The 25,814-nt window shown below is 59.6% G+C and overlaps 1 protein-coding gene and 1 non-coding gene across 2 annotated transcripts in view; one reads left to right on the top strand and one right to left on the bottom strand.

Annotated features, from left to right (window-relative positions):
- Nucleotides 1–25,814, bottom strand: part of PRKAR1B (protein kinase cAMP-dependent type I regulatory subunit beta) — a 72,257-nt gene that overhangs the window by 13,405 nt on the left and 33,038 nt on the right. Inside the window, exons 5-8 of the mRNA XM_055562173.1 lie at nucleotides 17,583–17,644; nucleotides 16,869–16,915; nucleotides 9,001–9,159; nucleotides 4,250–4,310 (exon numbers count right to left, since the gene is read on the bottom strand). Coding sequence (XP_055418148.1) covers nucleotides 4,250–4,310; nucleotides 9,001–9,159; nucleotides 16,869–16,915; nucleotides 17,583–17,644 — 329 coding nt within the window. The remainder of the gene's footprint in view (nucleotides 1–4,249; nucleotides 4,311–9,000; nucleotides 9,160–16,868; nucleotides 16,916–17,582; nucleotides 17,645–25,814) is intronic.
- Nucleotides 25,409–25,480, top strand: TRNAW-CCA (transfer RNA tryptophan (anticodon CCA)). Its single transcript has one exon. It is a non-coding gene; the product is annotated as a tRNA-Trp (tRNA).

Genomic DNA, 25,814 nt, shown 5'->3' with positions numbered 1-25,814 from the left:
TGGAGCGGCTTCTGTGTTGTGGGGGGAGGGAAGGTGGGGAGCCCCTGGCAGCAGGCTGCCCGCCAGCCACCACCCCGGGCAGGACCTGCCCTGCCATCTACGCCCCACACCCGCAGGAGGTGGCGGGGCCACCGCGTGACCGCAGGCAACTCTGGCGGGGATCACGGTTTGTCCCCACGAGGAAACCGGTGCCGGTAAATGCATGACTGGCGCTTGGTCTCCTTCCAAGGCGATGAGAGCCTCTGACTTTACAGCCTCTGGCTCAGGAAGCTCACTTCCTCGTGTTTGATCAGCAGGTTTTTCTATTACGCTTGAGACCTTGAACATCCCGAGGTCGGAGGATCAGGGCTTCCTCCCGGACGATGCAAATCCCAGGAGAGAAGTGTCGGGAGAAGCCGGTGGGCGACTCCTTGGCCCTGACCTCCGAGGTGGACGCTTCAGAGCACTTTTGCTACGCTCAGCTCCCTGGGCTCCAGGTGCGGACAGTCAGCCCACATGGGATCACCCCAAAGCAACCCTTCTGGGGGAGTCTCGGTGCTGCTGGGGAACATGGTGGAAACCCCACAGGAGACGCCAGAGGTGCCCCAAAGGCACCCCCAGGCGCAGCCAAGCGAGCGGCAGGCACATCTGCTGGGAAGGGACCTGCCGGGGCCACGCTTCAGGAGGACACGGCCCTCCGGCCCCACTTCTGGCTACTGCCCTCCAGCTCTGAGCCTGACCCGCTCCCCTCCCAGGAGACCTCACGTTCCTGCCCCGGCCTGCAGTTTGCTTCTTCCCCGGGAAATGGGGTCGGGGCGCCTCTGCTCCCCCCGTGAAGCTCGAGGAGCTGCAGGGCTGCCCCAGGCAGGCCTGCCACCGCCACCCCTGGCAGGGACCCGCCTGCCTCCACCGCTCACAGCGCCCAGGGCCCTGACTCCACAGTCGTGCCCTTCCCGTTGTAATGTGGAAAAAATAATCAGAACGTTGGAACGGACAACACAGGCAGCATCTATCCTGAATGGAATCGCAGAACCACTTGGCCGCGATCGCTTCGGAGCTGCTCCTCACAGACATGCTGGGCACCGACAGGGCCCAGTCCCTCCGGCTCAGCCTGAGCTCGCTCTCCTCCCCCGGAGGCTGCGACTGTTAAGGACTTGGTGGAATTCTTTTTTTAATCTTAAAGGGTTTGGTTGGTTTCTTCCCATCGGTGGTCTCACACCTTTACCGTAACCCGGCTTTGTAAACACAACGCAGCGTTGCCAAAACTGTGCACACACACGCGGGTCGCCGACCCGTCCCGACACGTGTTGACGTGCAGAGGCCTCGTCCACGCGCCTCGCTGGAGGCACCCGGGCGCGAGTCCCTTCCTGTGGTGGCAGATTTTAGGTTCTTCCCATCTTGTCATCATGGGAATTGCTGAAAGGACCATCCGCATCCATGTCCTTGTTTTTTTATTAACCATTTTTAAAACCAAAGCATAGTTTATTTTTATCCATCTTCCCTGGTAGCTCAGATGGCAAAGAATCTGCCTGCAATGCAGGAGACCTGGGTTTGATCCCTGGGTGGCGAAGATCCCCTGGAAAAGGGAGAGGCTAGCCACTCCAGTATTCTTGCCTGGAGAATTCCATGGACTGTATAGTCCATGGGGTCGCAAAGAGTTGGGCACGACTGAGCGACTAACACTCTCCTTTCATACTCGACTTACAATGCGGTGAGTTTCAGGCACACAGCAGAGCGATTCAGTTACACCTACGTAGTCTTTTTCAAAATCTTTCCCGAATAGGTTATTACAAGATACTGAATATAGTTCCCTGTGCTCTCCAGTAGGACCTGCTGGTTATCTAGTTTATATATAGTGATGTGTATCTGCTAATCCCAAACTCCTAATTTCCCCTCCCACCCCACCCCTGCTATACCCTCTGGTAACCATAAGTTCGTTTCCTATGTCTGTGAACATCTTTCTGTTTTGCAAGTAAGTTCGTTTTTTTAGATTCCACATATACGTGATATCATATGTTATTTTTCTTTCTCTTTCTGCCTTTCTTCACTCGGTATGATCATCTCCAGGTCCATGCATGTTGCTGCAAATGGCACTGTTTCATTCTTTTTATGGCTGAGTAATACTCCATTGTGTGTGTGTGCGTGTGTGTGTACACACCACATCTTCTTTATCCATTCATCTGTCGATGGACATGTCTTTGCTGTCGTGACTCATGCTGCTGTGAGCAGGGGCAGGCCCACCTTTTCTACTGGAGCTCTGTCTGGATGCACGCCCGGGAGTGAGGCTGCTGATCCTGTGGCAGCTCTATTTTGGGTTCATTGAGGAATCTCGCAGTGTTTTCTATAGTGGGTGCAGCGGCATACAGTCCCACCCACAGTGCAGGACGGCTCCCTTCTCACATCCTCCCCTACGTTTATTTGTAGACTTTTGATGACGGCCACTCTGACCAGCGTGAGGTGGTCCTCCCTGTAGTTTTGCTTTGCGTTGTCTAATAATTAGCAAAGTTGGAAGCATCTTTTTCATGTGCCTGTTGGCCATCTCTGTATCTTCTTTGAAGAAACGTCTATTTAGATCTTCTGCCCATTTTTGATTGGGTTGGTTGTTATTTTTTATATTGAGCTCTATGAGCTGTCTGCATATTTTGGAAATTCATCCCTAGTCTATTGCATCATTTACAAATATCTTCTCCCAGTCTGTAGGTTGTCTTTTTATTTTGTTTATGGTCTCCTTTGCTATGCAAAAGCTTTTAAGTTTAATTAGGTCCCATTTGTTCATTCTTGTTTTTATTTCCATTACTCTAGCAGATGAAGCCAAAAAGATATTGCTCAGATTTATGTCAGAGAGTATTCTGCCTATGTTTTCCTCTTGGAGTTCTATTGTATCTAGCCTGACATGTGGGTCTTTAATCCATTTTGAGGGGTTTGGTAGGTGGTGTTAGAGAATGTTTTGATGTCATTCTTTTTTTAGGACTTGTCTGTTTATGCATCTTTGGCTGGCTGGGTCTCTGCTGCTTTTGCTTGGCTTTTCTCTGCTGCAGCGAGCAGGCTTCTCACTGTAACTCCTCTCGTTGGGGAGAGCAGGCTCCGGCTCCGGCTCCACGGCTCTCGGGCTTCAGTCCTCCTGGCTGCCGGCTCCGGACACAGGCTCAGGGGCTGCCGGCTCTGGACACAGGCTCAGTGGCTGCCGGCTCCGGACACAGGCTCAGGGGCTGCCGGCTCTGGACACAGGCTCAGGGGCTGTGGCGCACAGGCTTGGTTGTCCTGTGGTGTGTGGGATCCTCCTGGACCAGGGATCGAACCTGTGTCTCCTGCATTGGCAGGCAGATTCTTTACCACTGAGCCGCCAGGGAAGCCCTAACTTCACTCTTTTACAGGCAGCTGTCCACTCTTCCCAGCACCACTTATTGAAGAGACTGCCTTTTCCTCATCGTGTGTCCTTGCCTCCGTGCCGCCCTAGAGCCCCAGAATCCGCACCTTCCTCCTCCTCAGCCCACAGGGTCTTAGACAAGGAGGCTGAGCCCCATTTGCCACCTGCACCCACAAGCCTACGAACAGCCTGGGGCTGAAGGCTGAGACGTTCCCCGAGGAACTGTTTCTGGATGGTTATTCCCCGTGGTTTCCCAGGTCTCAGCTCTGAGCTGACACTCTGCCCAGCAGGTCGCTCTCCTGGCCCTTAACCGGAGCTGCTCAACACACACTCACACCCCGACACGGAATTCCCAAGTGCCCCACACAGGCGTGGAGACTCCGCACTGCTGGGCGCCTGGGCCGGGACGACAGGGCTCCATTCTGAACCTCAGAGCAAGGGCCAAACAGCAAAAACACGCTGCTGGGGACCTTTGTGACACTCCCCACTGTCAGTGGGGACGCGGTCGACATGTCTGTCAGACCCCAGGACGAGAAGAGCAGGGGGAACACCCACAGAGGAAACCCCCAGAGGGGTCGGGAAAGACACTCAACACAGGGGCCCATGCGAGACCTCCAGACAGACCAGCGTGGGGAGAGCGGCTCCGACGGTGGACAGACAGACACACACAGCACGGACGGATAGAGGCAGACACACGACAGTGCGTGTGCGTGTTCACAGGAACCCACACGCCTGCGTGCATAATGAGCATGTGTATGGTGTGGGGTGGCACTGCACGCCTGTGAGCACACGTGTATGTGTGTACACGCGCGTGAGCACATCTGTGCACGTGTGTGTGAGCACACGTGTGTGTGTGCACGTGTGTGGGTCCCAGGCGTGCGTGGTGCGTGGGCAGGCACACACCCAGGATGGAGACCTTGCTGAGAAATTCCTCGTACATCCTGCGCTTCCTCAGCGTGCTGCCCTGCGGGGAGGAGACAGAGAAGCAGGTGTTCAGAAGGCTTCACGCCCCAATCCCTCCCACGTTCTCTAAATCCCCAAGTGACCCTGAACCCCTGAAAGGAGGCCCTTGGGGCGTTCCATGTCCCACAAGCCCCTCAAGCGAGCAGGGGTCTGAGGGGCTGCTGCCATGGGGCCCAGACCGCCCGCTCCCCCCGGGGTCTCACACGACGCACAGCCTCACCCAGATTTATGCGGGAAGGGGTGCCACGAGGCCGATCCTCAAGGGGCTTCAGAAGGGCTGGGCCCAAAGCCCACCCCTCACTAGATATCTGGACGCCCTGACCAGCTGCCCACCCTGAGCCTCGGTTTCCTCATCTGGACAACGGGGTATCCTAATTCCTGTCCCCACAGGACTCCGTGAACGCTAGGTGAGCAAACATCAGTCAACCGGCCTGGTGGGGGAACCCCAGCCTCCCAGCCCTGGGGCCCCACCTCCCCGTCAGCTCCCGTGACTCTGTGGTTCAGGGCCAGACCAGCACTGCAAAGGCAGCGTCTCGATTTCAGAATTCTGGAGGTTCCCGGCCTGCCCCCAAGAAGACCAGAGACTCCCTGGGGCCCCTTCATGCAGCAGAGCCCCCACAGGCCTGGGATCCAAGACTCCCTCATAGCTGACCAAGAGGGCAGGGACCAGGCTTCTGAAGCGCTCGGTGGTGGCCATGCGGGGGATACGGCGTCCAGGAGGTCAGCGGCAGAACCCAGGGCTAGTGGGGCCCTGCGTGTCCACGGCCGGCAGGTCTGGATGCTCACGGGGGCGGCTTGCTCAGCTCAGCACAGCCCCCAGCCGGAGCTGAGCCATCTCAGACCCCGCCGGCCCAGAGAAAGGCGTTTCTTTGAAGGATAATTTATATTCCCGCTGACCTCCCGGCAGCTACGCCCGCCCGCTGGAATGCAGGCGTGTTTGCCCGGCAACTCCAGACATTAAAGCCGCCACAACCGGCCCATCCGTCTCCCGCCGCAGGACGACAGCTGGAGGCGGCCGCCCGGGACCCGCGGATGGGGAGACCCGCCTCCCAGGCTGACCAAGGCGCCTCCGTTGGAGCTCTCCTCCAGGGTGAGGCGGGGGCCAGCCAGGACCCACACCTGGGGGCTTGTCCGCCAGCAGTGCAGGGGGCTTCATGCCTGGTGAGATGGCGCTACACGGACCCCCAGCGCCGGGACGGGGCCTGCCCGAGGCCATGCGGGAGACGCCAGCGGGGCCCGGACCCGCGTCCTGAGTGCTGCTCACAGGACCCAGGCCATCGGGAGGAGCGGGCCCCGGCCCCTCTCAGCTCTGCCTCCCTGGTACCTGCGGCCTCGGCCTGGTCCCAAGTCTCTGCTGCGGTCCCGTCGGGCCAAGACCACCTACATCCCCCACCTGGCACCTACACCTCGAGGCCCCTGCCACTCCTCCCGCCCCATCCATCACACGCCCGCCCCCCAGCACAGCCCAGCCAGACCCCCACTGACCCTGACAGACAGACGGGGGTCAGACCGCGCTTCCTGGCGGCCCGCTCCACTGTCAGCAAGGGGCACGCCCCCCCAGCCCCGACCGCCTGGCACAGCCCGAGGCCACCCCGAACCCACTGCCCAGCGAGAGGCTCCTGCTGCTGCACCCCGCGGGCCCAGGAGCAGGCCTGTCGTAAGACGGGAACCTAAAACATCCAGGCAGGCCCCCTGCCCTGTCCCAGCCGCACGGTCTGAGCTGGCCCTAAGGATGGGCAGGGAACCCGGGTCCTGGGGGGCAGCAGGGCTCTGGTCAAAGCGCACACACCCTGGGCAGCGCCGCCCGAGGCCCCTGGAGGCTCCTGACCCCCAACCCCTGACGCCTGAGTCCAGAGCGTTCACAGCGCTCCTGCTGCCGGGCACTCGGGGCGCAGCTCGGGGGATGGTGTGGACCCGCCAGGCTGAGGAGACGTCTACGGCAGCTAAGGTGACTCTCCAAGCTGGACCGACTGCCCCGAGCACCCTGTCCCCTGTACACGAAGGCCCAGCCAGCCCTGCAGTGCGAAACGAAGCCCCCACCACCTGGCCAGGTCCCACGAGGAGTGGGCCGAGGCCCCGCCGCCCCACGTCACGGGTGGGAGCAGGGGCCGAAGCACGAGGAGTGGGCCCCAGGCCCCGCCGCCCCACGTCACGGGTGGGAGCAGGGGCCGAAGCACGAGGAGTGGGGGCTCAGGACACGGTTCCAAGGGTCTCGGGTCACCCCAGGCAAGCGGGGCTCTGGAGCCCCTAGCCCAGCCTCTGCAACAGGATCCTACACGCATCAGCTCCAACTGGGGGCCTCATGTAAAAAAGTCAGGGTGAACAAACGGTCCTGACACTGGAAGGAGAGAAGGCTCGGGGCGCTGGGCCCTGTCCGGGGCCTCGGGGGGAAGGCCCCACTCTGCTCGGAAGTGGCTGGTGTGGTTGGTCTCACCGAGCTCCATCCATCCATCTGTACCACGCAGAGCGGGGGCACGTCCCGGATGGGCGTGCTGGGGTTCAGAGGTGGGTGGTCCTCTCCCTGGGGACACCAGCCCCCACCCGGCATCCCCCACGCGTGTCCAGCTCAGGGTCCATTCATCGCGCAGCAGGCACACCCGTGTCCGCCCAGGCCACAGTCTGATGCAGAAACAGCCGCCGTCACGGACACTCCCTTCTGAGTGGGCCACACTGTCATTGTCCTCCCGAAACACAGGGCTCTGCCGGCTCCGGGCACGGCCGCGGCTATTCTTAGTGCCCAGGGATCCAGAATTAAAACAGAGGAAGCGCCGGCTGCCTTGGTGGTTTGGGAACTTCCCTGAATATAAGGTTCCAGGCACAGAAATCCCACAGCCAAGAACGACTTGGTGTGGACAGCGGTAAAGGAACAATGGCTTATGCAACGGGCCCAGGTGTGCAGGAGCAGCCAGCACGGGGGAGGGTGCCCTCCGGGGGAGGCAGGACCGGGCAGGTTTGAGACCAAAGAGAGGGGGCCGCATTCCACGAGGACGCGCCTCGCTGGGCAGGGCAGGGCCTCCGGGCACACGGCGGGCGGCCAGCGGATGACCCCAGAGTGTGTGGACGAGGAGCTGCACGAAACAGAGGCCTCCAGGACTGAACTGGACCCCAGCGCATCACAAAGGACCAGGCGCGACAGTGGGACCCTCCAGAGGGGCCCCCGGGACCAGACCGCTGTGCAGGCTCAGACGAGACTGAGCGCACAGGGCCTGTCCTAAACATCCTGGAGCTGCCCCAACCACAGCCCCCTGGAAGCTGCAGGGCCCAGCTTGTCTTTGGGAGACAACCGAGGCCTGAGGGCCCATGGCAAGGGCACGTGCAGCCCCCGGGTCTCCCGGCAACACATCCCCTCGGTGACCTCCCTCCAGGCCGGCAGGCCCACTGGGGGCTGCCCTCAGCCCAGGCCCTCCAGTGCCACCAGCTCAGAAAAGCACCTGAGCCAGCAGTCACCCCGGGGGAAGATGCAGGCAAGGAGCGTGACTCCCTCAATGAGCCAGCACTCAGCTCTCAGGGGCCTCGGGCCAGGGACCTGGGCCATGAGGGGACTCTCCGAGACCAGTGCGGCTCCCCTCACCCTGCCCAATCCAGAAGGCTCTCCACCCTCACCCGGAAGGCCCGGAAAGGCCCCTGCCACTCCTCTGGCCACACTCCTGCAGGGGCGCCTGGTGCAGTGGGAGTCTGAGTCCAAGACCCCTGGGGGCTGAGGGCCCAAGGACCCAGCCCTCCCACCACCACCCCCTCCCTGAGATCCAGCATCCTGGCCATCTCCCTACTGGTCCACACACACACCAGCCAGGCCTGCACCCCAGGGCCTCTGCAGCGGCTGCTCACATTGCTCAGACACTCTCCTCCTGGACAGCCAAGGGCTCCCTGCTGCAGGCCTCTCTCAACACCACCATGTCACGGGGGACCTTGGGGAGGGGGCTTCAGGGCTTTCCCTGAAACAGCGGGCCCTGCCCCCACCTGCCCCTTCTGCTCTGTCTCCCTGTTTGGAAACTGTCGCCAGGAGACATGCCTGCTCAGTCAGTCGTCTCCTCCACCAGCACGCCAGCCTCCCTGTCCCCTGGCGGGTCGCTGCACGAGGGCCAGGCAGTGAGTGTGCAGGATGAACACCAAGTGGGCAGGGGAAGGCCCAGCCGCCTCTGCCTGGGAAGGGCCCCCTCCGCCCAGGAACTCATCTCCAGAGCCCTTGGTGAACACTGACCCTGTTGTTCCCAACAGCCCCACATGCACAGGCGTGCGCGGCTACACCCAAAACGCGAAGAGAGGAGGTGCTGCATGTAAGGAAACCTAGAACAGCTGTCGCCCAGTAAGGAAGCAGAGAGGCCTGCAGCCAGCCCCGGGCTGCAGCCCTCCTGCTGCCCCCGCAGACGCTGGGCTCCTCCCGGGAGCTTACTCCACCCCCTTGAGGAAAGTTACCTTATGGCACAGAAAGGCAGCTGGAGCTCCAGTCATCACAACCACACTCCAGACTGTTGTAAGGGGAAGGAGAGCAAAGGGGCCGCCCCAGCTGCCTGCCTGTCTTTTGGGTAAATTTCCAGAACCACCCCCCAACACTCGCCCCCCTATCTCATCCCACCTCATCCCACCCGGACACAACCAGGGCTCCTATGAGATGCTTGGCAGGTGTCAGACTCAACTGGTGCCCTCCCGGCCCTGGTAGGGCACCCCTGAGGCGCCGCTCGCTTGCTCACCATGAGGATACGCCGGTAGCTGTCCCGGTCGATGCCCCAGAGCTTGAGGTCCGTCTTGGCCTTCACGGTTGCTGCCCTGGGGGTGCCATAGATGAGGGCCAGCTCCCCAAAGCTCCCGCCTTCACTGATGCTTGTCACCCACTCTCCGTTCACGTACACCTGCAAGGATCAGGGGACAGTGTCGGGGGCCAGGGGTCAGGGGACAGTGTCGGGGGCCTGAGGTCACCCACCCTCTGTCCACACACACCTGCAGGGCATGGGGACTGGGCCTGGGGCCACACTGCCACTAGTTGCATGGGGAACCCTCCACAGCACCCCCAGGGGGGCAGGAGGTCCCTGCACCCCCAATGCCTCACAGGTGATGGGACTCAGCTGTGCTCTGCCCTGCCCAGGACCAGCCAAGGTGCCCACCTCATGCCCAGCCCCGCCTGGACTGAGGCTGGACAGGCACAAAGGTGGAGGTGCTGTCCGTGCCGACCCCGGTCAGGCCCCAGGGGACGCACCACTCAGGACCCCCACCTCCCAGGCCAGGCCGCACTCCTCTCCTCACCAGCCAGGCCACCGCACCAGGCATCACCCTGCCGGGATACTCACGCCCCACCCAGGCGACCCCTCCAACCCAGCCACCTCGTTCACAAGCTACCCTCCTGTCCGTAAAGGCTCCATGTAGCAGCTGGGCCCTCACTCACCTCCACCAGCAGGCCCCGCGGCCCAGGAGGAGCCAGGCCCCCGGAATCCCCCGGGAACCCCCCATCCCTCGGGCAGCGCCCAAGCGCCCAGGCCTGCGGTCAATGGGAGTGGAGGCCAGCGCCCAGGGCTGAACCCAGAGGCGGACAAGGTTCCCTTTCAGCTGGTGAGGGCGGTGGCCTCGTACAGTGTCGCGACTATGCATTGACCACAGGTCCACGTCCTGCCAGAATGGCCCGGATTGTTCATTATGTGGATTCGCTTACTATCAACTAACACAACCTCTGTTCATTGCCTCGGTGTCAATGAGCTTAAAGAATGGCTCCCATTGGCAAAAAGCGTGTGTGTCGGGGAAGAATGGATTGCGACGAATCATGGAAGCAATTCTTATAGACTCAATGACGCATTATCTTGACCATGACTGAGGCTCAGAATCGCCAGTCTGTGGGCGCCACGCCGGTGATACTGTGTGCGGTGTGAGCAGGGTGGGGAGAAGGGCCGGCCTCTGAGCACAGGGCGTCGGGGGACGATACAACACGCAACCCTTTGGGGAGCCCCCCAGGCGGGGACCTCCTCCCACAAGCGCCGGCCCGTCCCGCCAGCCCGCACAGCCCCGCCAGGAGCCAGAGGAGACACAGCAACTCCCACGCGGCGAGGCCCTGGGGCCAGGGCGAGGCCCGACCTCCCACAGGCAGGGCGCTTATCTGCCAGGCTCTGCCCCGAGACACTCTCCACCGGCACGTCCCCGGAGCCTCCGGTTGTCCCAAAGGGACCAGAGTCCACAGAAGGGCAGGCATGGCGCCGGAGCCCGGCCCGGCCGGCCCTCCACATATGGGGCTCGTGTGTCCGCAGAGCGTGCGCGGGGCTCACGTGTCTGTAGCACCCTTTCTGCCTGGACACGACCCCATGTGTGCAGCGCTGAGCTGTCCCGCCACCCAGGTCAGGCGCTGAACATCTCTGGGTGCCAGGATCTCCCAGGGCCCTCCCGCACTCCATGCCCTAGGGTGCCCGTGGGGCAGCTGGCCTGGGCCCCCACGCTGCACACCAAGTGCTGGGCTTGGCCCACGGTTCTCACGGCCACACCAGCACTACCCGTGGGTGATGGACGCCGCCCAGCCTCAGCTCTGATGCGGCCGCGAAGCTCCCCGCGGGTGACTCAACGCCCTCCTCTCTCACGCGTGAGGCAAGGTGGGGACCCCTGGTCCGCTGAGCAGCACCCCCAGTCTGCACCAGCTCACCCTCCCCCTTGGCGCCGGGTCACCACAGCGCCGCGGCCTCGGGTGCCTGTGGGGCAGGCCGGCCGCCCCATCACCCTCTGAAGAGACAGGGCCCCGGGAGCAGGGCAGGCGCTCAGCAGCCCCGCTCCCCCATGGTGCCCCGAAGAGCGGGCAGGTGGCTGCCACTGCAGGGCGCACCCCAGCGAGGGCAACTTGGCCAGAGTGCGTCCCTGGGGGCCATGAGGACCCCTTTCCTCACTGAGCCCCGACCGCATCCTCAGAGACGTCAGAGAAAAGCATTGTGTGGAACCAAGGAGGGGCCAGGCCGCCCCCTGAGCACAAAGGCCCATCCTTCTCGGGACACTGGCCGCTGTCAGCACGGCCGCGCAGCGCCCGGCCCCACCCGGCTGGCACGCAAAGGGGCTCCCTCAGGCTTTGTTTCATTTTTGCTGTCCCTTCTTGCGTAGGGGAGGGGTGGGAGGCCGCACTGGGTGCACCCACGCTCCCGGCGCCACTGCAGGTCTCCAGGCACCCCAGCCGCTGTTCCCGTAGGCTCATTCAGTCGCTGTCACCCCGGGTCACCCCAGCGCCCGGGGTGCCCTGCGTGTTCTCACCGCTGGCTTCAGCAGCAGAAAGCACGTGGATTCCAGTTCACAGGGACTCACTGGCCAGCGGCTCGGCAATGATTATCCAGATGTGACCGTTCTTAAGGGCTCCCCTGGTGGCTCAGCTGGTAAAGAATCTGCCCGCAATGCGGGAGACCTGGGTTCCATCCCTGGGATGGGAAGATCCCCTGGAGAAGGGAAAGGCTACCCACTCCAGTATTCTGGCCTGGAGAAGTCCACAGACTATAGTCCATGGGGTCGCGAAGAGTTGGACACGACTGAGTGACTTTTTCACTTTCAATTGTCCTTAAAACAAGCTGCAGGCACCGGAGAGAAAGGAGGAAGATGATTCAGGGAAGAGCCACCATACGAGACTTTCGAGGGGCAAACTCGAGCCCAGCCCAAGGGGTCCTGTGCAAAGACCAGGGGTGAAGAGAGTTGGAGGCAGATGGGACAGGATGTGCAAAAAGCCCGAGGCAGGACTGGACTCGGAGGATCCGTATGCAGCAAGACCATGTGGGAAGGCCATGCAGAGAGGCCACATGGGGGGCCACGAGGTGGAGGCCACGAGGGGGGGCCATATGGGGAGGCCACGAGGGGGCATGTGGGGGCCATGAGGGGGCACATGGGGGCCACGAGGGGAGGCCACAAGGGGGCACACGGGGAGGCCACGAGGGGGAGACCACAAGGGGCCAAGCGGGGAGGCCATGATGGGGAGGCTATGGGGGCCACGCAGGGAGAGGTGTGTCTCGGGACCACTGAAGGTTCTGGCAGGGCTGAGGCCAGCTCACAGCCAGGACGCACCCCCTGCTACAGCTGGAGCCCAGCTCGGGGCACCCGAGGAGAGCAAGGGTCAATGAGGGGTGTCCCAGACTTTGACCAGGTTCCTTGACAGGTGGTCTGCAGACCAGGTGCACAGCATCACCTGGGAACCTGCCCCCCAGCAACGACCTACCGATCCAGAGCCCCGGGGGTGCGGCCCAGGATGTCGGCAGGTGACGCTGATGCCCACCCACCATGGACCAGCTCTTGTTCCAACTTTGGACAGAGGTGGAGGTGGTGACTAAAGACACAGGAATCTGCTTGATGACACCCCCAAAGCAGAACCACGGTCCCAGCCCCACCGATCCAGACAGCTGGAACACACGAGGCTGCCTGCCCGCCTGCTCTCACCCACAAGGACACTTCAGTTCAACATGCAATGCCACAGAAAATAGAAAATCCACTGAAGCAACTGGGTAACTGGAGACAGTCACCGAGTGACCCACTCACTGGAGGGGATGGTGTCCCACGACCTCAGACCTGCCCCCGCCTGCAGGTATTTCCCACGTAACCCGGAGCCGCCCGGGCGAGGAAGCAAGCCGGGCGTGCCAGCCGCTGTTGTTTTTGGTTCCACAGGCGATGAGAAAAGTTAATGGCCCAGCTCCTCCGCGTCCCGGGCTCCAGCCACAAAGAGTGGGGGCGTCTGGGCAGGTGAGCCCAGGTCCACAGCCACTCTTCCAGGGTAAACTGGGTTGCGAGCCTAAGGCCTCTTTAGTCCAAGAGCCTGGAGGGATTGAGGGGCTGACTGACCCGTTTCGCCTGAGAGCAGCTCCCCCAAGTCTCTCTGCTGGACCCCGTCTGTGGAGCCCGAGCCACGTGGGTAACGACATGGGGTCAGCGTCCTCTCCCCGGTGACCGGCCACCAGCTTGGTCTACTCTGTGGACCCGCCACGCTCTCGGCCCTCCCCCGCAAACCTCACACTCCCCAGGGGTCCACAGGCAGGACCCCATCGGGCCCCTGTCCCGTCTGGAGGGCCACGTGCTCCAGGGTGACCGGGCAGCCTGTCAGGGGCCCAGTGTGGGGCGTGCATAAGGGCCGACGCCCTCCCCAAGCTCTCGTCATGTCACGAGCACCACAGGGGCTCTGGGTCACCTGTTCCCCCATTCCAGAGCGGCCTCTGGCCACAGTGGGGTCTCCAGGGCCTCCTCAGAGACCCGAGAGGGTGAAGGGCCCCCAGTCGCCCTCTGTGGGTGAGACACTGCAGGAAAGCTTCACAGCCAGTTGGGGGCCACGGCCGCCCTGCACCTAGGAAGTGACCAGCCAGCAGACAGCACCCAGAGCAGGATGCCCAGGTCCCCACACGGCCCGTCTTCCACAGCAGCGCTGGTCGCGGCAGCAGCCACGTGGTGGGCACGATCGCTGATGAACAAGACAGGGGTCCTCTCCTTGACTCGGTGGACAGGCCTGGAGCTCTGCCACCTGCTGCAACATGGACCAACCTTGGGAGGCGACGCTCAGTGGGATGACCCCCCAGGGCAGACGCTGTGTGGTTCCGCCTCTGCGAGGCCCCTGGAGGCATCAGGCTCACGGAGATGATGGAACACAGCGGGCAGGGGCTGGGGGAGGACCCAGGGTTAGACTTTAACGCGGACAGGGTCTCAGTTTGGGAAGACGAGAACGTTCTGGAGATGGTGGTGGGAGGGCCATGTAACAACGTGAATGTGTTCACGGCCCCAAACTGGACACCTAAAGGTTGAGATGGCAGCTTTTACGGTGTGTGTACTTTACCAACTGAAAAATAAAAACCAGAACACCAGGCGAGCAGACTGACCGGCCGTGACCCACGGAGCCAGACGGCCTGGGGTGCCCTGTCCCCCGAGGCCCCCCCACCTGTGGAGGCTGGACGCGGCCGTGCCCACAGACGTCTGGTGAGGTGGGAGGGGCCGGGCCAGGGCAGGGCCCGGGTACGGCAGGCTCCCCCCAGGAGGCCCCAAAGCACCAAGTGCGCGGACGGCCGGGCGGGAAGGAACAGTGCTCCTGAGCCACGAAGCTGGCCATGGAGCGCCCTTCCAAGTGGAAATGCTATGTTCCATGAATAAAACAAATTGGGAGATATTTTTATACTTAGGAAGACGGATTATAGCTCTCAGCGGTACACACGCTGCGGCCGGCACTGTCCGCATCTCCCTGGAAAACCGTAATTTAAACCGAGCTGGTGCTTCTGGCATCCGGTCAGCCGGCCACTGCCCCCGGGCACTGCTGGCGAGGGGGCAGCTTTCAGCAGAAGGGGGCTCTGGATGCCCCCCAAGCCCTCCTGTTAGAGGCAGAGTGCGGCCTCTGAGGGGGCCCCAGGGTGTCTGGAGGGCCTCAGGGTCACTATGCAGTGGGCCTGGCCTCTGCTCCCCAGAGGCCCCTACAGAGCCCCCGGGACCCTCACACGCGGCCGGTCCGTGGTCCGTGGTCACTTCCCCGCCCCTGAAGGCAGGGCCAGAAGCACAGCGCCAGGCCAGGAGAAGCCGCACTTGCAGGCCCGGGGCAGGGGCGACAGCCAGGGTTAGGGCACACCCGGCCACTCTCCCCCCGGCTCCTGATGGAGCACCTCTGCTCCTCTGCACGTGGCCGCCCCCACGGCCCACACCTCAGGCTCCCAGCCACCCCGCACCCACTGGCCACTGCAGGAGCCGCTGAGGCCAACGCAGGGACAGCCTTGCAGTCACCACCTTGCCCCATCTGGGCCGACAGCCCGAGCTGGAGACCACAGCCAGGAGGCGGCATCCGCCCACCGGCCTGAGCATCTGGGCTCCAGGAGCCGGGGGTGGGGTTCCATGCTAACCTTCGGGGCTGACATAGAGATGCCGTGGCTCAGGCATGTGGGCCCAGGTCTGCGTGGAGGATGCAGGCCGGGGGGCATGTCTCACGGGACCACAACACCCTTCAGGTTGCTAGAAAGACAAGGACGGGACTCTGGGCCACAGGGAGGCCGTGCCCGTGTCTGCTGGCCAGGGAGAACCCAGGCTTGATCGTCTCAACTCTCAGGGAGCCCCATGCTCTGGGGGAGCCCAGTGGCTCTGCCTGGGTGGGGTCTTAAAGGATGGGTAGGAGTTTGCAAGGCAGAGCAGGGACAAGAACAGGACAGGGCGGCCAGCGGCTCACTGGAAACTGCCTTCTCAGCAGTCCCCCCCTCCCCCCACGCACCCCGAGGCAGGCCATGTCCCCAGGAGTGTATCCTCAGGGCTCTGCAAGCGCCCAGCAGAAAACAAGCGCTCGCTCGACATCTGAGCCAGAAAACGAGGGCCAGACGGAGGGCAGAGGCCGAGGAGCGGGAGAAACCAGCAGAGTGACCTGGGCCCGGGCCGCAAGTCCGCACCCCTGCAGGGGCCCCGGCGGCCCGGTCCGAGGCGCTGCAGCCCGTCTATCTCTCTGAGGCTGGCTCTGTGACTGGGTGGCAGCTGGGGTCGGCCAGCCTGCGGCCTCCCCCACCGCCTCCCCTGGGGCCCTCCCTCCGGTTCCCACCTCAGTTTCCTCTGTCGGGGGAGACAGGATGGCCCCTGCCTGAGGACTGCTCCAGGCCTGAGCCCGGGACGAGAGAAACCCCGAGCCCGTGCGGCTCGCCCAGAGGTCCCCACACTGTCACCTCCTGTGGCTCCAGAAGATGAGGGCCACAGCCACGTGGACACAGGCTTGCTGCTGGGGACATGGGGAGAAAGTGCCCCCCCACCTGGGATGCCCGGCTGGCCGCTGCCCTGAGGATGGGCAGGTGGTGGGAGCCAGGGGGCTCCGTCTCGTGGAGGCTCGGACGGGGGTGTGGGGGCCGCTACCCCAGCACTGGCGCCCGGGGCCCGAGTCCAACACAGGGTCCTTGAGGACACGTCCCGACTCTGCGGGACCCCGGGACAGACTCACCCTGTGTTTGGGGCCAGGGGGCTCCAGTACGTGTGGAGCCAGGCTTAAACAGACACCCCAAGATCAGGTGCGCAAGCTGGACTGCATCAGGGCCACAGGCAGAACCTCAGGGGAGGCGGACGGCTGGCAGCCCGCGTGGGGGACACGCTCATCGAGCCGAGGGGGAGGCGGGAGGGGGCGCGGGAGGGCAGACGGCAGCACAGGCTGAGCCGCACGCTCGGAGGAGCCTGTGTGGGGGGCCCGGGGGAGGTCGAGGCTCAGCCTGTGGTCAGGTGATGGAGGAGGTGCTTCTCCACACAGGGCCTGGGCCCCCCCGCCGGAGACTGGGCAGTAAAGAGAGGACGCGAACAGAATCTGAGGGCACAGCATCCTGGGACGGACGCAGCCTGGTTCCACCACAAAGCCAGAGCCACGGGGCTCCTGGCCGTCCGAAGCACGTGAGGCGCACCAGCCTGCCGGGTCGGGCCCCCAGGGCCACGGTCAGCTCAGCGGGAACTGACGGCAGGGGCCGTGGCCGGGCTGACACCGGCCGCCCTCACCCCACTCTCGCTTGGATGTGCCTGCAGTACCTTTTACGTGAACTCTGTGGCTTCTGGGCTGAAAAACCGGAAACACATCGCCCAGAACGGCCTTCTAGGCCTGAGTGTGGGCACAGACAGGCGCTGCCGTCCAGAGAACATCAGGGATACTCACGTCCACCTCTCCCTGGTCGATCACGTAGAAGTTGTCCCCTTCGTCCCCTGCGAGGGAAGAAAAACAGACGTGTGATGCGAGGAGGCGGGCTGTCGTCTTTCTGGTAACGAACCATCTTACGACGCTGCTTCCTAGACCTCTGCCAAGCAAGGCCGAGTCTCACCCATCTTTAAAAACACCTAAGTGGAAGCTGTGTGTACGAAGGTGGTGGACACAGTGACCTACTTCACACTCGTCGGGAAATGGGTACCACAGTCAGGCTGGCAGAACGCCCTCTCCTCACACCACTGCCACCTGAAGTCCACGGCTGTTGAGCTGCCAGGACTCAGCACAGCTCCTCAATTTTTTTAACGATGAGAAGGTTATCCCGTGGCTCAGCGGTAAAAAGAATCCGCCTGCCAATGCAGGAGAGACGCGAGCTCGATCCCTGGGTCAGGAAGATCCCCTGGAGGAGGAGATGCCAGCCCACTCCAGTATTTGCCTGGATAATGCCATGGACGGAGGAGCCTGGCGGGCTGCAGCCCGTGGGGTTGTAAAGAATCAGACATGACTGAGCGCCGAGGCTGTCAGACCACATTCACACACAGTGACTTGTGAAGTGGACTGTTACGCAGGCTCATAGTGACCTGTCTCAAGGACAGACAGTAAGAGTGTCGTGATAAATATATCCGTAACTAAATAACCAGCCCTTTGCAGGGGCTCCTGGCGGCGTACCTTGCTGTATGACGGTCTCCCCGGCGATGTGTGTGACAGGGAACATGGCGTCGAATATGTCGCTGCAAAAGAAAGCATGACGTGTGGGGGCCGTGGGGGCGCTGGGGGCCACCCTGCCCTCCACATGGCTCCTGCTCCCTGGCTCGGAGCAGATGAAGACCCCAGGGACCCGCTGGCCCTGGGCTCAAGACCCCCTGCCCTGCACAGCCTGAGGATTCATGAAGATGGGAATCATTCGGGACAGACTCCACTCACAGAAGACAAAGCAGATGGGGACGTTCCCACGAGGACACAGCAACCAGTCCTGACTCCTTTTCTACCTTTTTCCAGGGAAACCCTTTCCATCTAAGGGAGTTGAGATGCTTGACACAGAAACGGGAAGAAACCAGACTCTCTTAACTGCTTGCTCAACGGGCACAGAGGCTTGAGGCTGGCACAGGGTGTGCCCAGCAGGCAGCCTGGCTGTTTTGTCTCCCAAGTCTGCTGTGAGACGGACCCTCAAGCAGGATGGGGGTGCAGGGAGCCGGGGACGCCCTGCCGGCCGGGGGAGCACCCACATCTGCCGAGGAGCCTTTATCTGCTCTGGACAGCAACCAGGTGCAAAGGCCAGGGTCCGGACACCGGAATCCAACCACCAACCACCATCCCTGGGGAGGCCACCCACTCCCGGGCACACGTCTCCCCAGAAGAGAAGTGAGACGCTGGGCCCCTTGGGCAGGGGGTTCTCAGGGGTCTTGGAAACGGGTCAGTGGAGGAGCCCCCAGGAAACAAACACAGGGCCAGAGACCCAAACGGCCTGCGCCCGCCCGCTCCCCGGGCCCAGGAAACATAAACACGTTTGAAAGCCGTTGCTTCGTCTATTTAAACGCTTCTTTGTCTCCCTGGAGGAGGGGGTGGAGGGAGCGGGTGACGGAGGGTGGGGTGCGGGAGCCCGGAGACCGACCCGCACGGAGTCTCGCTCCTGCCTCCAGACACACCTCAGCCCCCGAGCCCCGCCTCCCCGGCTCTGTCGGTGGGGATGCAAACTGGTGCAGCCACTATGAGAACGGTAGGGAGGTTCCCGAAAAAGAATAAAAATAGAGCTGCCATATGATCCTGCAATCTTACTCCTGAGAGCGGGACTGGAGAAAATTCTTATTCAAAAAGACACGTGCAGCCCAACATTCACAGAAGCAGTGTTTACAAAAGCCAGGACATGGAGGCAACCTCGGTGCCCATCAGCAGAGGGACGGGTGAGCAAGGCCTGGCGCATCTACACGATGGAGTATTGTTGTTGTTTTTGTTGTTCAGTTGCTCAGTCGTGTCCGACTCTTGGCAACCGCATGGACTGCGGCACGCCAGGCCTCCCTGTCCTTCACCACCTCCCGGAGCTCAGACTCACGTCCACTGAGTCAGTGATGCCATCCAACCGTCTCATCCTCTGTTGTCCCCTTCTCCTCCTGCCTTCAATCTTTCCCAGCATCAGGGTCTTTTCTACCCTGGAATATTACATAGCCATAAAAAAGAAGGAAAGCCTGCCATTTGCAGCAACATGGATGGATTTGGAGAGCTTTAGGCTAAGTCAGGTTAAAAAAAATACCATATAATCTTACTTATATATGGAACCTAGAAAATACAACACGCTAGTGAATATATCGAGAAAGCAGCACACTCAGAGATACAGAGGGTAGTGGCTGCCCGTGGGAGGAGGGGGCAGTGCTGGGGAGAGAAGAAAGGGGCGCAGACAACTCTGTAAGAATGAGTCAGCCACAGGGATGCACAGCGCAGGGAGAGCAGCCAGTGTTCGCAGTAACTACAAATGTAAGGTCACCTTTAAAAATTACGAGTCACTATGCTGTACACCTGGAACACATATTATAAATCAACTAGAACTCAATTAAATAAACAGCACTGATGAATCCCAACTCGATACATTTCTGGAAAAAAAAAAAAAGAATCATGCAAACAGAGCCGTTCCATCTTGGGCTTGTTATTCTCAGCCCAAAAGTAGTTTAAATGTTCGTCACAGCTAATTCCAACAGCACAGACATTTTGGCTTTTGTTTATTTTAAATCTAAACCCCACTGCCCAATCGCCATTTTAAAATAAGGCTAATTCTTGACTTGCAAGTAAATGTTTAGAGCACATCCTGCTGGTAAGTTACTTGTTTTGACCTTGGAAACCAGACGTCCGAAGCCACTATGGTCAAGCCAGTGGCCAAGGCCACCGAGCAAGGTGCCTGGGAAAACAATCCTGAGACGAGGCAGGAAGAAGCTGTCTGGGGCGGGGGTGGGCCTCAGCCCTGAGAGGCCCCCGGCCTGGAGGGTGGGCACCGGGTATGCCTAGTCCCGGCTCCCAGAACATCCACCCCCCGGGAGGGCCGCACCACGCTGACACCTCCCGGGCCATGAAGGGTTCCCTGCCACCTGCTGTCCCCATCCTGGCAGAAGCCAGACCCTGGCCCTGCAGCCCTGGGGTGAAAGCACTCTGCCATGGAAACCAGGCCTTTCTGGAGGGCCACCTCTGCAGACGAGAAACGTTCTCTCTGATGGTTGGAGAGCCCCCACTCCTGGGGTGAAATATCAGCCAAGTCCTTCCAGCCTCTGTGATCTGACTTCAAACCTGCTCTCAGGACAGCTAGCCTCCCAGATTCGACCACGTGGAGCTGGGGGCTTGGCGTGGCCCCAAACCCCAGGGCCCAGCAGAGGGGCTCTGTGGTGGCCCGGACCAGCCTGGGCGGTGCCGTGGCTCCCACTGCCTCCGACGGGCACGCAAGCACCGCTGGGAGCCACGGGCGTCTTAAAGCCCAGATGCAGATTAACGGCCCTGAGTTCACAGCAGTGGGGATCGCTCTTGTTGAAGAGTCCTCCCCCTTCTCCCTTCTTCCCTGAGCTCTGGGGCTTGTACTGAGATTTGAGAGGTTTCCTCTTGGTTGTAGGCTTCCCTGATGGCTCAGTTGGTAAAGAAACTGCCTGCAATGCAGGAGAAGTGGTTTCGATCCCTGGGTCAGGAAGATCTCCTGGAGAAGGAAATGGCAGCCCACCCCAGTATTTTTGCCTGGAGAATGCGATGGACAGAGGAGGCTGGCGGGCTACAGTCTGTGGGGTGGTGAGAGTCAGACACGACTGAGTGACTAGACCACCACCACCACCTTTCCTTTGCACATTTTCTCTTACAACAAGGAACCCGGAGGTGTGTGTGCGCCTCAAACCCCAGGCGGCATCATGCCACGGAGCCCATCCTGTTTCTTCTGTGTTTTTCAGGAGCACATCTGGCTGCTTCTCGCTGTACCCTCACGTGGGCAGTGAGAGAGGCTCTCTGATGTCTTCTTTAAAGAACATATATACTTATTTACTTGCTGTGCCGGGTCTTACTTGGATCTTTAGTTGCGAGATGTGGTGTCTAGTTTCCTGACAAGGGACTGAACCCGAGCCCCTGCACTGAGAGGGCGGAGTCTCAGCCTCTGGGCCACAGGGGAGCCCCTCGTGTCTTCTTATCCCATCGTTGGAGTCCCACCTCACCTAAACCCCACCGCCCCCCAAATGCCTCCAGGGAGGCATTACTTCAGCAGGTGAATCCGGGGCACACGGTTGGGTCCAGAGCATCCCCTGCCAGATATTTCCATGAACACATTCAGACCTTCTGTTCATAGGAAGGGGGTCCAGCTTGTTTTCCCTGAGGGTCAGCCGATGTTCCCAACAACATGCACTGATCACTCCATCCGGGGTTTACGGCCTGATGGGCGTGCCCCTCCAAACTCATTTGAAATTCACACAATGAGCGGGGCAGCTTTCTCATTCTCTATTTTCTGGAGCCACTTGTAAAAGGATGGACGGTTTGCTGAAGTTTTAACAGAATTCATCCATAAAACCTCTGCGACCTGGGCCTCTTTGTGAAGGGAGGTCACCACTGAAATTTCTGAGTGCTCTATTGATTGTTCATGGGTCAATGGTGCCCCATTTTCAAAGTTAGCTCCCAATATCTAAAAATTGAGAGATCTATAAATACCATAATTTTTGTTTTTTCTTTGGATGGAAGAAAAAAGGAATATCTAGCAACATGGGGCCTTTGTTCTCATGAAGCAAGAACCAGGCCCTCTCCCCACCTGGCAGGAGCACAGGCTGTGTCTGCACGACCCGTCTCCGGGCCGGAGCCCAGCCTCTGTTTGCAGCCCCTGCCCTAGGGGCTCCCTGTGCAGAGCGGGTCACAGCTGTACGTGTGGCCTTCACCAGGCGGGGTCGTCCCTGTGACGAGTGCTCCCTCGATGGCAACCAAGGGGCCTGAAGGAACCCGGGGGCTGAGCATCCAAGGAGCTAGCCCGCAGGGCATCGGGCACAGCCCTGGGCACCGTAGAAGAGCACCCAAGATGGCAACAGCCCTGTCCGTCCGACCGGGAGCCACCACGGCAATTCCTGCTGGCTCCAAACCCTGCGCACACGGGGGCTCCTTCGCCCAGTCCCAGGAGGGACGCCAGCGGCGCGCTCCGCCCCTGGAGCTCAGCCAGTCTCGTGATCCGGTTATGGCCTTCTTATTCCCTTTTATTGGCTGACATTTCTGATATACTGCGAACTGCTGCTGCAGGTGGCCCGACAGGTAAACACCCCCACCCCCAACCCCTGCAAAGAAACCTGTGGAAGCAAACAGGTTGGACCAGTTCTCCGAGCAAGGCCAGAGGCCACCCAGACCGGAGGGAGACGCCCACTGCCAACGGAGCCGCGCCTGCCCCCTTCCAAGGCGGACTCGGCAGGTGGGGTGGTGAGAACCCCTGCACCCCGCCCTGGACCCCAACAATCTGCCCTTCCTCCAGCATTCTGTATACGTGGGGAGGGGGGAGTCCCCTGAACCCCAACAATCTGCCCTTCCTCCAGCATTCTGTAAATGTGGGGAGGAAAATCCCGAACCCCAAAAATCTGCCCTTCCTCCAGCATTCTGTATACATGGGGAGGGGAGTCCCCTGAGCCCCAACAATCTGCCCTTCCTCCAGCATTCTGTAAACGTGGGGGGAGGAGTCCTCTGAACCCCAACAATCTGCCCTTCGTCCAGCATTCTGTATACGTGGGGAGGGGGGAGTCCCCTGAACCCCAACAATCTGCCCTTCCTCCAGCATTCTGTATACGTGGGGAGGGGGGAGTCCCCTGAACCCCAACAATCTGCCCTTCCTCCAGCATTCTGTAAATGTGGGGAGGAAAATCCCGAACCCCAAAAATCTGCCCTTCCTCCAGCATTCTGTAAACGTGGGGGGAGGAGTCCTCTGAACCCCAACAATCTGCCCTTCGTCCAGCATTCTGTAAACGTGGGGAGGGGAATCCCGAACCCCAACAATCTGCCCTTCCTCCAGCATTCTGTATACGTGGGGAGGGGGGAGTCCCCTGAACCCCAACAATCTGCCCTTCCTCCAGCATTCTGTAAACGTGGGGAGGGGAGTCCTCTGAACGCCAAAAATCTGCCCTTCGTCCATCATTCTGCAAACGTGGGGAGGAAAATCCCAAACCCCAAAAATCTGCCCTTCGTCCATCATTCTGCAAACGTGGGGAGGGGAATCCTTGTGACTTTGAGCAAAAGCGCTCTGACAGTGGCCACGGGACCACCTCCCGTCCTAAAGGGAAAACCTGCATCAGCAGTTCCAACATTTCTGTGTCTTTATTTCTTTAAACACTTTATTCTGAAAAATGTCCAACTTTCCGAAGCACGGGGGTGGGGGTGTCAGAGTCAGGATGTGTGTTTCTGCCCCCCGCTGCTGAGGTCACAAGAGCAGCGCAGAACAGGGCACAGACGCTCCTGCCACGGGCGTGCACAGGGCGCACGCGTGCGGGACGGGCGTGCACAGGGCGCATGCGTGCGGGACGGGCGCCAGCGCAACGCTAATTGAAAAAGGCCCCGTGGGTGCAGAAAGCCCGTTCGAGGTATAGCGTGTTTTTTTCCAACGTCGAAATGATGCCAGAAAGGGGAGGGGCACACCTGACCTGGAAGCCGCGGCTTCCCTGGGCTCATGTCAGCGTCGCTCACGCTCCAGGAGCCAGGCCCACAGGCAGAGCCCCGGGCACCGATACCGCCGGACGCCCTGCTTTCTGCCGCCTGTCGCAGCCCCGGGGATGGGGGGCTCTTGTCTACTGGAGCCAGCGCCCTGACAGGGTGCCTGGCTTGTGTTTAGGCTTTTCCACTGTTTGGGCTAAACTGACTGCAAGTTTCCAAATAATTCTCTCTAAGCAGCAATAACTCAGGCATAGCTGTTCACGGAGTGGATACAGGGCTCCTGCTCCCTGCCGGAGGGCCGAGAGCATGGTGTTTATAAAACCCCGGGAGCCTCCGCCTCCGGGGACCGGAGCCACCGTGTCTGTGGCTGCCTCCTCAGCCACGATGCTGGGCACTTCAGAGATGCACACGAACGCGTGACTCCATGGGGAGCACATTCACGGAGCCCCGGGACGACCAGGTGAGTCCCACTGCACCTGGGACACCTGCGCAAATTAATGCAGCGAACCACACCCAACCCTTCCTCAGACCACAGTGGAACTAAGCTAGAAATCAATAACAGAAAGGTAACTTCAAATCCCTAAGTCCTGGAGACGAAGCAACACACTTCTAAATAACACATGGTTAAAAGAAGGTTTCGGAGAAATTGAAAATGTATTTAAATGAAAATGAAAAGGCAACTTAACAAAATCTGTGGGAGGCAGCAAGAGCTGCGCTTGGAGGGGAACATGCAGCATTGAAAGTGCACGTCTGAAAAGGGGAAACACCTAAGGACACTATTAATAGAAAAAGCAGAGTGAGCCAAGCCCAGAGCAGGCAAAAGAGAGAATTAGAGCAAAGTTTAAAATAGGAAATTAACAGAGAAAATCAACGAAATCAAAGCCGCTTCTCTGGAAAGATTAATAAAGACCTATAAACCCCTCGCCATGGTAACCAAAAAAGGTGGGCAGGAGAAATTGAGACAGAGAGAATACACGGAAAGCCAACGTCACAAACCAGAGAGAAGGCGTCACTACAGACCCCGTGGACTGACAAGGATCATAAAGGGAGACTACAGACAACTGCGTGTCCACAGATCTGACAACTTATAGGAAAGAGATCAGTTCTTTGAAAGATACAACCTGCCAAAACACACCCAAAGAAACAGATAACATGACCTGTGAAAGAAACTGAATCAATAAACACTCAACTATCCAGACAGAAAGCAGCAGGCCCAGGCGGACTCACTAGTGAATTCCACCAAACCTTTAAGTTAGAAATTACACCAATTCTCTGCAACCTCTTCCAGACACAGAAGCAGAGGCAACACTTTCTAACTCATTCTGTGAGGCCAGAATTACCCTCATACCAAAACCAAAGATGCTACAAGAAAGGAAAATTACAGACCATTGTCTCATGAACATGGATGTAAAAATGCTCAGCAAAACACAGGCAAATCAAATGCAACCCTGTATTAAAAGATTTATACACCACAGATAAGTGGGCTTTATTCCAGGCATGTAAGGTGGGCTCAGTATTCAAAAATCAAAGATAATGCATCACATACCAGGAGTAAAGAAGAAAAATCATATCAAGAAATGCATAAGGAGCATTTGACAAAACTGAATATCCATTTATGATTCAAAAAAAAAAAAAAACTCTCAGAAAAATAAGAATATGGAGATCTCCCTCAACTTAACAAAGAGCTCCAGAGACCCTACAGTTCACACCAACCTGGTGGTGAAAACCGGGATGCTTTCCCTCTAGGTGGGGACTCAGGCCAAATATATTTCCCTCACTACTCTTCATTAACATCATATTGGAAAATCCCTAGCTAATGCAATAAGATAATAGGATAAGAAGAGGAAATAAAAGGTATAGAGACTGGAGGGAATTCCCTGGTAGTCCAGTGGTTAGGACTCTGGCTTCCACTGCCAGGGGCCTGGGATCAATCCCTGGTCAGGGAACTAAAATTCTGCAAGCGGTGTCGTGCAGCGAAAAAAAAAAGCTACAGACTGGAAAGGACGAATAAAACTGTTTGCAGAAAATATGACTATGTAAAAACATCTTGAAGAACCAACAACAAAACAAAACCTTTGGAATTAATGTCATTACAGCAAGGCTGTGGGATGCAAAGTCAATGTGCAAAAGTCAATCACTTTCCAGTATTTAAAATGGAAAAAAAAATTACTACACCATTTACGTTAGCACACCACAAGAATAAAACAGAGGTGTAACCCTAACAAAATGTGTACCAGATCTGCATGAGGAGCTACCACACCGACGAACAAAATTTAAACT

The sequence above is a fragment of the Bubalus kerabau genome, chromosome 23, assembly GCF_029407905.1.
Source record: "Bubalus kerabau isolate K-KA32 ecotype Philippines breed swamp buffalo chromosome 23, PCC_UOA_SB_1v2, whole genome shotgun sequence".
Lineage (NCBI taxonomy): Eukaryota > Metazoa > Chordata > Mammalia > Artiodactyla > Bovidae > Bubalus > Bubalus kerabau.
This window is presented reverse-complemented; position numbering and strand designations above follow the sequence as displayed.